This window comes from Typopeltis vanoorti, chromosome 6, assembly GCF_054136105.1.
Source record: "Typopeltis vanoorti isolate ZY-2024b chromosome 6, IOZ_Tvanoo_1.0, whole genome shotgun sequence".
NCBI classification, from domain to species: domain Eukaryota; kingdom Metazoa; phylum Arthropoda; class Arachnida; order Uropygi; family Thelyphonidae; genus Typopeltis; species Typopeltis vanoorti.
In genome coordinates, this window is record NC_143554.1 from 81,848,439 (window position 1) to 81,865,930 (window position 17,492).

Sequence of the window (17,492 nt, forward strand, 5' to 3'; positions counted from 1 at the left end):
CGAACAGCAAAAAGTCAGCTACTGGAACAAATCTGAAAACACACCCCAACTCAACATCACCAGAGTTAGAGATCAGTACTATCAACATAAGAAGCCTTAATGGCAAAGAAATGGAGCTAGCTGAGGAATTAGATAAGTACCAGATCGACATAATAGGGGTGACTGAAACAAAAAAGACAAAAACTGGTGAGACCTTTCTGAGCAATAAATACAAAATGTTATATTCAGGCAATGACAATCAAGGAAAAGAAGAAGTAGCCATAGTATTCAACACAAAATACGAGGCTAATCTTCTTGAATGGCAGTCAGTCTCAAGTAGAGTAAAGTGGGCAAATATGAGAATAGGGAACTGGACAATGAGACTTATTTGTACCTATGTTCCCACAGAAGGTTCTACTAAGGTAGAAGTGGAGGAATTCTTTGAGGCTTTAGAAAAAGCAACTGATACAATGAAAAAGGAAAAGTTGGTAAGTTGGTCCTTGTTGGGGATCTAAATAGCAGAGTAGGAAATGATTGCGAGACATACAAAAATATTTTGGGAAAATTTAGAGAAAAGAGCAAAAGTGGTATTAAACATGATATCAAAATTGGAGATGTTAATGTCAGCTCTTTGCTTTATGCGGACGATGTTATACTTCTAAGTAAATCCACTACAAGTCTGCAAGATTCTCTGACTAAATTGAATAACTGTTGTAATAGATATGGTATGAAGGTCAGCAATAAAAAGACAAAGACAATGAAAATAGGCAGAATCATTAAAAATGTCAACTGTGTTATTGTGAATGGAGAACCTGTGGAACAAGTAAAACATTTCAGCTACTTAGGCACGATTTTTAGTGAAGATGGTAAATTAAATATAGAAATAGACAACAGAATCAGCAAAGCTCGTATGGTGGGAAGTCATTTGAATAAATTCATATGGAATAAGAGAGAAATTAGTCGGAACACTAAATTAGCTGTATACAAGACAGTGTTCAAACCAGTTTTAACTTATGGATCAGAGAGCTGGGTCAGAAGTAAAACACTTTACCAAAGACTAGAGACCGCAGATATGAGAGTCCTGAGAAAGATTAGAGGCATGAACAGATGGCATCAATGGCAATATCATATTAAAAACGAGGATATTAGGAAAGAACTTGACATTGTCAGCATCCAGGAATGCATTAGCAGAGCTAATCTCAGGTGGTATGGTCACTTAAACAGAATGGGTGATGAAAGATTAGCAAAACAAGTGTTCTCTGCTAGGTTGGCAGCAAAAGGACCCAAGAGGAAGACCAAGATATAGGTGGATTGATATGGTACAAAGTGCCTTAGAAGATAGAAATATAAGATCTGATAATGTTGGAGTCTTGACAAGTAACAGACTGATTTGGAGGAAAATTGTAGATAGGAAGTTAGTAATGATGTAATTTTTTTCATATCATATCCTGTACACCCTCCCTCCCCTTGAGGGTACATGGCAGGAATTTGATGATGATGATGATGACTATTCATTTTTAAAAGGAAGACACTACCCAAAGAAAAACTGCTTAAAGGAGTGTTTGTTACATGTTTACGCAAAAGGCTGGATGAATTGAGGAAGAATGAAGTTATGGATAGATAAAATTTGGTCTAGGTGCCCTGGTGGACCGTGAAGAAACCTGTAATGCTAGTATGGGATCAGTTTCGTTCTGACCGAACAGATGTTAAAAATAATCTCAAGGAATTGAAAACTCAGTTAGCTGTAATTCCAGGAGGTCTAACTAGTCAGCTTCAACCTTTAGATGTCTGTATTAATAAACCATTTAAGGGATTTATGAAGGAGAAGTGGAACAGCTGGATGCAGTCTTCAGATTTTGATGTTATGCCATCAGGAAGAAGGAAGAGGCCCAGCATTTCACAAGTTTGGGTGAAAGCTTCATGGGATGCTGTGAAAACTGAGACAGTGGTTAAATCATTTAAGAAGTGTAGTATTAGTAATGCACTGGATGGTACAGAGGACGATTTGTTGTATGACTCAGATTCTGATTTAGAAGAGGTTTCAAGTATTTCTTCATTTAGCTCTGGAGATGAATTTCTGGGTTTTGACAAAGAAGATTAAAAGGTGGGTACTCTTTTAACTCCTAGTTAGATTAGGTATTTGTTGAAAGTAGACTTATTATTTATATTTGAATTACTGTAAATTCATTATAATATTCAGTGATAAAGTTTTTTTCCTAAAAATATGTGTACAAAAAAGGGGTGCGTCTTATATGCCGGCAAATACGGTATATATATATATATATATATATATATATCATGTCAGAATTTTATGTTAACAGTATGTCAAAGCATAAGTATATTTCAATAAATTAATAATAATATTATATGCAGAGTTAGTTACTAGTATATAGCCAGCTTCCATCCATCTGTTCATTAGACATCAATGCTACACCAGATGATGTAGATGGTGTGTCTGGAATTACTGATCTTCAGCTCTCTGAAGATCAGTAATTCCAGACATACCATCCATCTCATTGACAGTTTATCCTTTCCTTTTTTTTCCAGGAACTTTTCCTTCTATTACCATTTTGAGAAGTGCTCCTTCCATCCTTTCAATGTGTCCAAAGTATTTCAACTTTCTTCTGTCAGTTTCCTTAAGGAGCTTTAAAGTTCTACTGATTCTTTTCTAGACTCATCCATTTGTCCACCATTCAGTATATGATATCCTCAACAGCCTTCTGTAACACCATCTCAAAAAGCAGCTATCCTTTATCTATCAGACTTCTTTAGGTTCCAGGTTTCACATCCATATGTTGCTGTTGGACAAACAGCTGCATCCAGAATCCTCAACTTTTTTCTTGTGGAGATAGATCCATCCTTCCACTGTTGTTTTAGCCATTGCTAATCTTTTTCTGACATTTTCAGAACAGCAGTTCTTCACATTTAATAAATGATCTCAGGTACTCGAACTTGCTGACTTCCTCAATTCTTTCTCCATTAAGATACGCTTGTTTCTCAGGAGCTTCCCTGTCTGCATTTCCTTTGAGAACCATATTAACCACTCCTCATTAACTTTGTGAAAAATTTGTCCTAGTTCTTCCTTGGCATTACAAAGAGTATTGTATCACCAGCATATCCTAATTCCTGTCTTGAGCTCATCCAGTGCTATATGCATAATGTCCTCAGTATAGATACCAAAAATGTGAGAAGAAAGTAGGCATCCTTGCTTAACTCCCTTTCCAACCTGAAGCCAATCATTTAATCCATTACCTGTTCTTAAGATGTCTTCTTGCACTCTGTACAAGTTGGCTATCAACCTGATAGTATGTTGAGGAAAATCCATTCTTTTCATTACTTCCCACAGTTTCACATGCTGAACACAGCCAAAAGCTGAGTAGTCTATGAAACACATTACCATAGGGACTTTAAATTCTTTATACTTTTCTATAATCTGTCTAAGGCAAAAAAAAACCTGATCTCTACCTCAACTTTGGCCTCACTCCCATTTAGAATGATCTTTAATAAAATCTTACTTGCATGAGAGATTAAACTAAAAGTTCTATAGTTCTTGCAATCTTTCACATCTCCCTTATGTAGTGGTATGAAAAATGACTTCTTCTAGCCTTGATTCTATCTCCCATATTCTTGTAATCAATCCATGAAACACTTATCCCACCATCCCCTATGGCCTTAATTAACTCCGCTGGATTCCATCTGCACCTGGGGCCTTATTGCCTATTAAGCTTTATGGATTTAATTAAATTCAGCTAATTAACTGAATATTTAGATTTTAGCATTGAGTTTAATCAGTGATGTTACCCTAATGTTAAACTTTTAAGAGCACCGGAAAAAAAATTATATATCTCATAAAAAGAAAAAAAATTATTCTAATTGTTATAGTGAAGCAAATATTTCATTTTTATTTCTGATTACTACCATCAGTTGGACAGAAGTGTAGCATTGGTTTCCTTCCAGAGGAATTTCCGTGACTAATAATGTAGTTCCACTTGAACTGGCTAAATAGTTTCAGCCATGCAGTTCATTACAAATAACATGCAGCCAAAAGTTATACTTGGTTCTCTCAGCTGCTGATTTAAAATGAAATTGCTTTCAAACATCACTGTCTTTATTGTCTCTATTCTGGTTGCTGCACATTCATTCATTCACAAACTGAATTTTCCTCCTACCTCCTCTAGAGATCCTTTAATGTAGAGTATGCAGTTTAGGAAGTTATTTGTGCAAAATATTTTTATAAGAGAATATTCATTCAGGATCATTCCTATTCACCTACAGATGTAGGTGAAGGTAGTTCTTTTGGATTAATTATCATATTTTTTTTGTATGTTGGAAATTAGCAAGCACAGATAAATAATTCAGTGAAAAAACTTCACGCTTGACTTTGCTGAAATATGTAATTCAAAAATTGAAATTTACTTCTGTCCTAAAATTCCATAACCTTTATTTATTTATTTTTGCTGAAAGTTAGTCCATGGGTTTTTAATTTGTTTTGAGGACAGAATCTGTTTCATTTCACTTTCACAATTTTTGTTTTATATGCATTCTTAACTGCTAGCTGCCTGTATTATTTTAATTGTTGGGATTAATTCCCCCCCCCCCCCCCCCATATTTATTTCATTGTTTTTATGGGGTTTCTTTTGTGAACTGTCAATGTCATTTTTTGGAAAAGTCAAACTCGGAATATGCTTGTGACAGAATGTTAACAGGATTGTACCAAGCTTTATCGATTAGTTATACAGAATAACATTATTTCTCACAAAATAAAAACACTGTAATCCACATTAACTGAATTTTTTCTTAGATAAATATTTACATAGAAAAGTCTATACATTGGCAGGAAAATAATTGTTTTGTCTAAATTAAAATTTTATGTAAACCAAATTTGTATTAATGAGATTCTGCTGTATATTTCTTGAAGATTATTATTTCCCAAGTAAAATCCATTTTATGCCTATGCTGTTTTTAGGTTCGCAATCCTATTTCACGTTTGTGTCTTGATACCTTGAATCGAAATGAAGATAAATCCTCTCCTCTTGGTTTATTTCCTTGCAAAAGCCAGAAGGGAGTGGTTATGAACCAGGTAAGTCTTATTAAAAAGGGATAATAAAGTTGTAATTAGTTTGTTTTAAGATAGCAAATATCTTTGCATATATCTGTTCTCTTTAGAACAAACAAACAAACAAATAAAGCAATAATGAGATTAGGATAAAAGATATTATTGAATTCTTTCTTTCTAGCTTATGATTGTAATTTGTTGCCATAATTAAATATATATTCTCAATATTCTCCACGTTTTGCTTATTGTTCATATGCAATACTAGCAATTTTTGTAGTTGAGATATATGCTCTCAGATTGACAGCAGCTTTTTGTGGTTAGCTGGATCACACAGCAGGAGATAGCTCTCATGAGTTTTGATCTCAAATCATATTGCTGTCATTTAACAGTATAATACTGGTTTGTTAGTGTGGTCACAAAAAATACATGTAAATAAAGAAGTAATGGATGGTTATGTTTGGGTTATGCTTTAGTGAGTTTTATTTTGTGTGAACTGTTTTGGTTTCATGTGATGGAATTTTCATTTAGGAAACTGTTTTAAAAATATGATTCAGAATGATTTCTTAACATGTATTATGAAATACAGTCAACTCTATAGCAAACTCAGAGAGAGAGAAGAGATAGCATTATGCTTATGAGACTGATGCGAGTCAAAATGTCATTTTTTTTTAACATTAGTTACACACACACAAGAAGTTGCACAACTTATAGCACATTAGGTGCCATGTGCAGGCAAATACTGCCAACTGTTTCCATGGCAAACATCGTTATAAATTCATTTATACACTATAACCAACTACAGTTTTGTTATAGGAACAGTTGGCAGTATTTGCCTGTGCATGGCACCTAATGTGCTATAAGTTGTGCAGCTTCTCATGTTCATGTGTGAAACTTGTTAATAAAAACAAAAATTGGCATTTGGACTTGCATCAGTAGACACTTTTCAAGCAATTATTATAAAGGAGAAATAGTTTTAAAATTTATTATCCTAATACCATATTACAGAGAAACAAATTATATTTGAATACTTCTGAAAGAAGAGAATAAAAAAATAAAAACTTGTGGTTTTATTATAATTGAAAGTATATGTGCTTGAGTATAAATGTTGAGTACATTCATAGCATTGAAATCTGAATCTGTTAGATAACGATCTTCATTAATTACAGCTGCACTCTACCTCTTTCAGTCTTGAAGCAATTGTGAGTGACATCTGTATTTTTCTACCAAGAATGGAATAATAGCTGAAGCAACTAAGGCTCTGAGGCTAATGTATTATATTAACTGTTTGTGCTCTTTTGACCAGTTTGCCTGTTCTGTGAGAAGAAAAAACCCTTACACTTCTGTATAAGAATAGCCAACTTGGCTTCAGTTGGAAAAAAAAAATTTATAAAGCTTCCTCACGTCCTAGATAGGATTCAGACCTATTTAAACAGGTTCTTTCATCTAAAAGACATCACGAGAACCAACCTACTAGTGACATATTTCTAATCTCTGCTGCTTCTTTCATTTTTCACTAACAGCAAAGGATCATATATATATATATATATATATATATATATATATCCTTTTAGTAAACATGGTGAGAAAATTATATACATGAAGATCCCAGTATATATGTTGAAAAGAAAGTTGTGACAACAGATTATGAGCATGGTAAAGTGAAAATCAGAATAAGCCATGACATCCTAATAGGGTGTGGAATATTAAAAAATACAGTAGTTATACTGCCAACTTTCATTATACCAAACTACTAAAAAAGAGTCTGGCCAAAACCTTATCTCCATCAAATTATTATTATTATTGCACAGGCACCTCATCGTAGGAGACAAAATTATCAACACAATATCTATCGTATCTCTCCTTGAAACCATTAACAGACAAAGTGCTTACAACTGACTTGGGCAACCCAATTCATTTACTACTTTAAAAGTGAAAAATTTAGTTCTCATGCCTTTGCTAACCACACTCTTACCCAACTCCACGGATGACCTCTTGTTCTGCTTCCTCTAGTGAGGTGCTGAAACATTTCATCTACATCAATCCTATAAAATCCTTTAAGTAACTTAAACGTTTCTATCACATCGTCCCATTTTTGCTATCAACCAACTTTTGAAATCCAAAAAATAAACCTTCAATCTATCCTCATAGGGAGAATTCCACAGGACACTCACCTCTCCATCACGTCCTCATCCCCAAGAAACTGAGGTGACCAGACCTGACCACAGTAATCCAGATGTGGCCGTATCAAGGCTTTATAAAAAGGAACAATAACGCCCTTATCTCTGCTTGTTAGTATGCTCTTCAATAACCAAGAAATACTATAAGCTACCCTTGCTACTTTAGCAATATGTCCTCTAAACTTCAACTTTCTGTTTACTACTACCTCCATCCTGGCTTGATCAGTTTGTTCCCTCAATGGTACATGGCTTGTAATCTTTGTATCCCCAAATGCATAACTTTACACTTATTTTTCCACATTAAATTGACGCCCATTATATTTTACCCATATTCAAATCATCCTGCAAGCTCTACATCACCTTGATTAACTGTTACCTAACCCAACTTTGCATGATCAGCATACAACTGAATATCTCCCTTCAGATTATTTCCTATATCATTTTATGTACAAATTAAACAGCAGTGGTTGAGGCACAGTGCCCTGTGGCACACCACTAGTCACCTGCCTTATCCTGGATTCTGCTCCTCCATATATTACTTTTTGGTATCTGTCCATCAGTCACCCTTTTATCCATATCACCAGTTTCATATTCATCCACATTTGTTGCAGTTTGCATAATAGAGTTCCATTTGGTATTTTGTCAAATACCTTTGCAAAATCTAGCAGTATCTCTTTATCCAACTCAGTTGTCACCTTATTATAAAAAGTCAATAGATACTAAGGCATGACCCTGTGGCACACCACTAGTCACCTGCCTTATCCTGGATTCTGCTCCTCCATATATTACTTTTTGGTATCTGTCCATCAGTCACCCTTTTATCCATATCACCAGTTTCATATTCATCCACATTTGTTGCAGTTTGCATAATAGAGTTCCATTTGGTATTTTGTCAAATACCTTTGCAAAATCTAGCAGTATCTCTTTATCCAACTCAGTTGTCACCTTATTATAAAAAGTCAATAGATACTAAGGCATGACCTACCCCTTCACAAAGCCATGTGAAGGGATAGGTCACTCACGAAGAATATGCCCCTCAGAGTATCATATTCTTATCCACCAATTCTCTTTTTGACCAACTTTTCCAGTACTTTTACCACCACTCTGAGATACTGATTGGTCTATAATTTGCTTCCACATATTTAGATCCTCCTTTATGTAAAGGAATGATTTTACCCTCCTTCCAAAGCTGAGAATTAAACAGCCTAGTCAAAGGCATAGCCAGTTTCCCTGCACTTTCTCTTAAAATGTGAGCCATAATCCTATCCTATCCAATCCAACGGTATATTTGCATTCAGATTCTGGAATATCCTAAGTACCCCCAATTTATCAACTTCTGCTCTCACATCAGTCCCTGTCATAGCATCTTCAGTTGAACGATATACCCATGCAAAATTAACACTCAGTAGCTGAACAATTTCATCTGCCTCTGTTACCTCTCTGCTATCTGCACTCATCTTTCCATAGTCATTCGTTCTTCTGTTTGCCACATAATGATAAAACTTTTTGGGATTTCCTTTTGCCTGTTCAGCTAATTTCTTCTCATAATCTGATTTTGCTTTCCTTACCATGTGCTGGCCAACTTTCTAGTTCATGAGTTAATGATACTGCTCATCTATCTAACGCTTACCCAATTTATCTTCTTGATTTTGGGTATACAGTGTAATATTGCTTCTTCCGGATATCCCTTGATTATTCCCCATGCACTGTTAACATCGTATAAAATCCTTAAAAGTAACTTAAATGTTTTGCCCCCCCCCCCCCCTTTTTTTTTTTTTTTTTTTGCCTTTCAACCAACTTTCGTAATTCATAAACTCCAAACTATCCTCATATGGAATGGACCACTCACCATCTTGAACATTTGCTGCTGGATCCTCTCCACCATTTTTTCATCCCTGAGAAACCCAGGTGACTAGACATGATCACAGTAATCTAGATGTGGTCATATAAGTTTCGAAGTAAATTTGCTCAGCTTATTCATTTAGCCCTTATGCTTGGGGGGGGGGGGGGGGAAGCTGAAAGGTTCTGATATAAGATACCCTTTAATCCCCATGGAGGTTAAAGGGGTTTTAATATGCGTTATTCTTTCTTGTGGTAGCTTTAATATAACATCGGAATTTTTTTCGGGACCCCCCCCATACAGTAAGTTTACTATAGTGAAAGTTGACTGTAAAATGATCATTGAAATATGCAATATCTTCTTTATGGGTAAAAATTTTAATTATTATTATTATTATTTTTTTTTTTGAAGATGTTATCTCTCACATATAATGGGGAACTTAGAAAAGAAGAAAACTGTGCAGAGGTATCTTCTGCCAGCAATGCAAAATACAGGAAAGTGCTGATGTCAAAGTGCCATGGAAAGAAAGATGATCAAGAATGGAGTCACAGCAAGGTGTATATTTTTGTGTTAATAGTTCATTTTCTACAAAAAAAGTGAAGCATTTTTTACTTTATTTCTGAAATAAAAATAGCCTTTGCAATGTAACATAAGTAGCTTACTAGTAAACCCCAACTTATGTGTTCTTTGAAATGTGTAAGTTGAAGTTATTTTTTTATAGATATATCATTAAGTTTGTTAATGCATTTCTGAAATAAATTAACTTTATACAAAGATAATTTAAAAAGAGAATTTATTTATTCATAAAAAAAAACAACCTTGACCATAAAAATAATTTGAAAAGAATTAAGTTTATTCTAAAAAGAGTAAGGTGTTTTTTTAACACACAAGATACCAAATTAAAGTACAGCAATTTTTCAGTCTGAAGATTTCCAGACCAACCTGTAAGTACTCTGAGCATCACAAAGAAAATTTTCTCTGTTTTAATCCTCCCCAACCGGCCATGACGTCTATAGACATCCAGCTAAATCTGGATACAATTCCGTAACGCCCGTTGAATAACATGGATAAGAAGTGCAGTTTGGTTTCACTATTTCATCCACCTTGCCGGCAGAGAGGTTAATATTGGCCATTAAAGGTCATTTAATATTGGCCAAGCACTGCACACAATATATATATATATATAGAGAGAGAGAGAGAGATTCAGCTATGCCTACTGCATGAAGCAAGGAGGGCAGCACAAAGCCAAGTGACAACAGAGCATTTCAGGTCTTCCTAGTGCATACAAACTATCTGGTGTTATGGCTATAAGCTTGAACATAACAGAAGAGAAAAAGAGCCTTCTGTGCCTTCCATCAGAACAGTGATTGAACCTCAGAAAGTGCACATTGACAGTCTGGAACAGTATCATATTATGCTTGACAAGATTTTCTTCCATAAAATCTATGCAATAGAAAGAATGCTTGCAGCAATTCACAGTGATAATAATGTGCCCTACTGCTGAAAGCACCAGCATGCTTTGGCCTTCACTACTTCAGTCATGTCAATTTGTTATACAACTGAGGCAGAAAACAAAAAATATATGTAATGCATCATCCTGAACTTCTGCTCGGAAACAAACATTGTTGTCCATCACACCTGCAAGCTTGCCAAACAGTGTAACTTATCCCAGGAAAATTGTAAATGTCACTGCTTCAAGCCTGTGAACAAATTTACTGTGATTGGTAAAAATGACCTGTGATACACCAACAAGCAGATCTGCATTCATAATGACCACTAACAAGTCTGAAGGAACTTGCCCTCATTGTGCATATGAGCCTGGCCAGATCTTACCAGCATGTAGCAGGAAAAAGATCAGTGACCACAGCTAGAACTGAAAATAAAAAAATGCTGAAATACAGGTAAAGTGTGGACAATATGTGGTCATTAGCAGAATGACTGCACAGAACCCTTCAGATCCACATACAAACATACATGGTGCACCACCTCACCTACTTGTTCTGAAAAATTCAAATTTCATCTTTCTCAGGCACTACTCAGTTTTTCCCAGTTACTTTGTCTCCTTTCATCTCAAAGATGGGGTTTGTGCATATGTTTGCTCTAATGTACCATATCAAAGAGTGTTCTACCTAAAATTTCCTTAGTTTAGAGTAATTAATCTAGATTGGGATTACTCTAAACCTCAAATCGCTCATAGCATAAACATGTTACAAATAATGCCTCTTCTGTACCCAAAAAATGTTTCCTCTTTCATTCAAGGCATTAACTTTACCTCAACACAAATCCTTTTCCCTGTTGAATATTACTCTCACATCTGAGCTGGTGCCCCTCAGAACTCCTTAAAAATACCAGATTCTGTGCAGAAAAGTGCAGTTAGATTGACCCCTCTCTCTCTCTTTTACTAAATACATTTCATTCACTCTCACAGTGGTAAGTTTCTACTGCTTGTATCTTCTTCGAATACTTCTGTGGCCACACTATTCACCAGAATTGATATCAATAGCCCCCCCCCCGACTGTCAAATCTGTTTATGCATGTGCCGCAACTAAATAATATTTGTTCAGAGTTCATCTCCAAACCCACAGAACAAATTTCTCCTCTTCATTTGTTGCATCAGTCTCATGCCATTTGTGTTTCCCAAAGAATACAATCCACAGTACATCAAGTCACATGTATATTTTCTCTTGCCCATCCACAGCACCTAGTGTACCGTAACTTGACCAACAACTTGTGGATGAGTATTTTTCATTTAAAAAAGAAAAAAAGGCACAGCTTTGCAGAAATAGAATTTGGATTTTCAGGGCCAGTAATGCTGTAATTCTTGTCTACTTTCTTGATGGATTTCAATGTAAGTATATAGAGTCAGTTCTCATTATAACATTACATCTAAGGAGCTCTGATTGGGACTTTGCAGTTTGGTATAGTGAGTGAATCTATTATGGCAGTATTTTCTATAGTAAGAATAGCTTAAGGATATTCACATAACTGAATAGTTCAGTTACATGAGCATGTGACATGTAATATTATTATTTCATACTTCTTATTTCAGGGAGGACCAATTAAACATGTTGCTACTGGGATGTGCCTTGATACAACGGATCGTAAAGGTGGACAAGATGTTCTTGTGACAGATTGCAGTGGTGGTCACTATCAAATTTGGTGGTTTGAAAATTATCTAGATATGGATATACAAGTAGAAGTTCAAAGGCCGTAACAAATATGCTATTGGAAAGACATCGCATCTAATTATACTAAAATACTGTTGAAACATATCAGATGTTTATTAACTTTATTTGTTATGTAACTAGAACTGTGATTCATCATTGTATGCATGCTAAAGAATGTTAATAGGGACCAGATCTGAATCGCAGCTTTTTTCCCCTCCTTCCGTTTTTGTGCAATTTAAAAATACACTTCCTTTACTTGGTTACAATAATTTATGCTCTTTTTTAAAAATATATCTGTTAGTTTAGGTCACAAGCTCTTTTAGTTCCAACTTTTCTGTTTTAAGGCTCTTAAGGATTTGCTGCATGATTTTTGAAAATTATGCACTAAAACACACTTGGTTTATTACAAATATATATCTTGGTACTGAAATTGTGTGGCAAATTTTTCAAAGTGCCATATATAGTGCACATATCCTATTTTTTTTTTGTATATATATAAAGTAGTTTTCTTTTTTATAGGCAAGTGGTGCCAAGTGTTAATACAAAAGCTTTTTAAGAAGTAATGACATATTTTTTAATAAAAGTTTTTGCCTTGAAAATATTTACAAATATAATTTTGTATTTTAATTATTGAAGAGATCTGATATTGTCTTTTTCCAGTGTGCTTAATTTGTATGTTGATATAGATGATGAAATTACATTTTGTACTGGTTGCACTATTTTTTTTATACTCATGTTTATCTCGTTAAAATATAGAATTATTTCTATTAGAAAAAAATTTCTACTTACTTTGTTTATATTCTTCTTCTCTCTTCCATCATCTATATGGATGATGATGAGGCCGAATGAACTCTTTCTACTTTTGTCTGTCCCGGGAGAGTCCGAACAATTCTGTCCAGTTTGGTGTCGCTTGTTGTGAATTGGTTTTCAGTCCTCTTTTATTTTGTCTATCCATCTAATTCTGAGCTGTCCTTTGGATCTTTTACCTTCCATCGTTGTATTCAGGGCTTTAGATGGTAGTCTTTCTATTCTCATTCTGGTCACATGGCCAAACCATCGCAGTCTTCTTTCTTGGATTTTGTCTATTATCATTTCTTAGTCAATCCAGCAGAGATACTCCAAGTTATCTTCTTAGCCAACCCATTTCAGTAACTAATAATTTTTTCTCTTCAGCCTTTTTGAGATTCCAGCATTCACTTCCATAGAGGAGCTATTGGGAGGACCATTGTTTCATAGATTCTTACCTTTGTTACTTGTTTGTCTCTTGATTTCCATATTTTATTAAGTCGTCCAAAAGTTTGGGATGCTTGACTGATTCGTCTGTTTATATCTTTTATAATTTCACCATTGTACTCAATAACTCCTCCAAGGTAGGTGAAGTTTTCTAACTGCTCTATATTCTTACTATCAATTTCAATTTTCAGATTGGTGCTTCTTTTTCCTATTTGCATAATTTTGTTTTGTCTATGTTTAATGCAGATTTTATACACTCCTCCTTTATTTTATCAGAAATTCACTGTAGATTTTCTTCTGTACTTGCAAATAATGCAATGTCGTCTGCAAATTTTAAATTTGTCACATTTTTCCCATATATTTTGATTCTGGAGTCTTCAGTGTTTAAGGCCTTATTGGTTGCTTCTTCCAGTATAAGATTGAACAGGTCTGGTGACAGATTGCATCCCTGTCTTACTCTGCTCTCTGTGTGAAACCAGTTGGTTAAGGTGTCCTCCATTCGTACTGCACTTTCAGATTTCTCATATAGATTCTTTATTATTCTTATGGTTTTGTTGGGAATTCCAAATTCTTCCATAGTTCTCTTCTACGGATTGAATCAAATGCCTGACGAAAGTCTATGAAATTTATGTAGCAACTTTGGTTGTACTCTAGTGTTTACATTAAGCAGTGTAAAGTATCATAAGTACTTTAATCTTGAAAGTCATTAATTAAAATAATTTTTCAGTAAACTAAACAACACTGAACATTCCATCACACTAATCCTCTTCTCTTGTTGTCTTTCAAGTAATCTGGAGTATCTAAGAACAGATACAATATTCTTGGGATGGATGAAATGATATTCAGTTCTCTGATGTTCTTCAAAATTCTAGAGAAAGTTTTGAGTTAGGATTCTTGTATTATACCATGCCACTATGTATGTATTGTTACATAGAAAAATGTACTAGTAAAAAAGTGAGTTTTATGCAAGTAATTTCTAATCTTAGGAGGTAAGAATTTTATATGGCATAAACGGTTTAACAGAGTGAACATTTATGGTGAATACTGCAAGTTTCAAATCTGAATGGCTAGAAATCTAGCTCATTGTATGCCGTAAAGAAGTCTGCAGTTCGAGAGATATATGTTTATGCCAAGTATGGAGATTGCAGCAACCAGTCATGACTTTTATCACTGCTAAGTTCTGATGTAGTGCCTTACACTCATGGTGGATGTAGTTATGTTTTTGTACAGGTGAAAAGATGAAGAACATTTCTTTTTATTGATTGTAGCCAAGTTAACATCATTATTTATTATTACACAAAGGAGCTCTTTATAATAATGTTATCTTATGAGATCCAAAGTCTTGAACTACTAGCATGAAAAATGGAAGAACAAAGTGAGTGATTTAGGAACTTTTTTTTAATGTGTGTAACAGCATTTTGCTTGATACTGTTTGGTGTCATTTGATGAGCCATGATCATAAAGCAGTATAATGATGTTAAATATTAACAAAAAATTATCAGCACGTTTTTTCAAACATCTGTTCGCTGATTTTTTTTTTAAATAAAAAAACTTTTTAAGTCTTTTCAAATAATACATGAAATGAAATGTATAGAATTTTCAAGCAGTTATTGTTTCTTACTGTTTAGGCATTAAAACTCATAGATTTCTCTCTTTTAAGGTTACAGTGGTTAGCATTCATAATGAAGAATTTATGGAGACAAAAATATGGCAGACATCCACTTGTTCAGATCATGCTGACCATGCTTATAAAGTTTAATTTGCAGGTGTTTGACGTTAACTTTTGAAAAGTTAGAAAATAATTTGGGCAAACATATTTGCCAATTAAATTTCAAATTAATCAAACTAAACAGTCAATAGAAAATTTTTCATTCAGATTAAAAACTGTTTCTAAATAGTAAACTGAAAAGTATTATTTGGTTATGGGATTTATTTCAGATTATACCAAATTTTTAATGCATTTAGTTTGTCTTCAGATAATTTTAAAAGATTATACCGAACTTTTAATGCATTTAGTTTGTATTCAGATAATTTTAAAAGTTAAATTCTTAAACTGAAAACTACTCAGCTTTTTTTTTTAGAAAAAAAGTCATTTATATTCTTAGAATTTAGAACTAACATTGCAATTTCGATGAAATAACCTTACATACTACTCCAACATTGATTTAATTGCATATAAAATATGTCTTAAACCATTCACCATGATAATGTTATAGGGACCAAAGAATAGCCTGCTGTTGTGGATTTCTTTTAAATAGGTTGTCATAGGGTTTTGTTAGTTTTTCACTGACTTATAGACCAAGAGTTGCTGTTTGCCCATACTGGTGGAAATTTTTTTAAGAGAAATGTATTTCATCTTAGAATTGTTAATAATTGAAAAAAAAAAAAAAAAATAAATATATAGACTTCTATTATATTAAAACCATATAAAAAGTTCTACTTTTTTTTGAGATGCTGAAGGGATTCAGATATATCAAACTTATGTTTTATTGCAAAAATGATTCATTTTATGTGATGAGCTACTGATGTTCACAGTATTATTTATATACAGTAAAACCCCTTTTTTACACTTTTCAGGGGACCAATGGAAAAAGTGTAAATAACAGGAAATGCTATTTACACTTTTAAAAAGTGTAATACTAGATTACAAAATTTAATAATTGAAAATAAATGAATTTACAATTACTTACATTTATCTTTAAAAAAATCTTTAATTGTTGATTGTTTTGCTTTTCGTTTTTTTGACTTAGCGCCAGATTGCTTTGCATTGAGTTCAATGTGGACACGGAGAGTCCAAGATCTTTTGCTAAATGCACACATGTTCCGGCATGCCAACATCTACACGTCGCAGAATTGCAATCTTTTCTTCTACCGAAATACGTTTTCTGTCTTTTTTCTCCATGTTACTAACATGGATAATCCACCATCGCAGCTCGAAAGCAACTTTCACACGCTAAATTACGTAGCAGAAATTCTACAATATCAATTCATACTGCGATTGAAAAATCACTGTATCGCTCATCACTACTGCAAGTCACCGTGATGGAAGAAACGAAACTACAGCCGAAAGCAATGCCATCTGGAAACAGAAATGCGCTGATCAATTCGAAAATCAGTATTGCCACCTGAGAAAAAAATGCAAATCACGGGAAATAACGTCCACATCAAGTTGTTAATGGCGGGAAAACTATATCATAAGAATAGGCCTTAAGACAGGACCAACGAAAAATGACATAAATTGCGGGAATGTAAAAACGAGGTTTTACTGTACTTGCATTTTTCTTGTGTCTAATTTTTATAACACTTTATTAGTTACAAATTATATATAAACTACCTTTTGTCTTTCAAAACTTGAAATGTTGGTACAACAAGATCCTGTAAATTTTTGTTAAAATGGTACCAGTTTAAAGTTATCTTTATACATTCTTGTATTTAATGATATAAAGAGAAAAGATAGCCATTTTAGTCAACCTGCACTTATGGTTAGTGCACAGGGGCCAATGATTTTTTTATAATGGAAAGTTTGTTTTCAAATTTAGTTTTAAATAGCAGTGGTGTTAATAGGACTTTGATAGGAACTTTTTCAGTAGTTTGCTATTGTGATCAAGTTCACCATAACAGTGTTAAATGCATAAACATTTAAAAAGTATTCTACATGCCACTATGTTATTATAGCTACTTGATCATAAGAACTTGATATTAATCAAAACTTATTTATTAAAATCTTGTAAAAAAAAATATACATCTCTTTAGATCCTATTTTGCCATTTGGTGAAAGATATTTAAGATAAGAAAACTATAAGTAAAGAATTTGTAAGACAGAAAAATGCGAAATTTTTTTCCCTACAATTTATATGTGCAATGTATATTGAGACCTTCACATAGCATATATGTATGTACTAATTCAGCTAATCAAAAGTTTGATTTGGCATCATTAAATTCATACCATAGGAACTGTTTTTTATTAGTTAAAACTTGCGTAATAAGGTAATCGTTAATTTTTGTTATGTTGACACTTTGCTGTATTAAGAATATGTAAT

General features: G+C 33.7%; 1 protein-coding gene across 1 annotated transcript in view; it reads left to right on the forward strand.

The window, feature by feature from the left end:
• The window catches only part of LOC150105637 (putative N-acetylgalactosaminyltransferase 9), a 67,373-nt gene extending 49,998 nt beyond the window's left edge, over positions 1-17,375 (forward strand). Inside the window, exons 8-10 of the mRNA XM_090394277.1 lie at positions 4,946-5,059; positions 9,464-9,607; positions 12,102-17,375. Of these exons, the coding sequence (XP_090250403.1) occupies positions 4,946-5,059; positions 9,464-9,607; positions 12,102-12,266 (423 nt within the window). The 3' untranslated portion in view covers positions 12,267-17,375. The remainder of the gene's footprint in view (positions 1-4,945; positions 5,060-9,463; positions 9,608-12,101) is intronic.
• Positions 17,376-17,492: the final 117 nt, after the last annotated feature.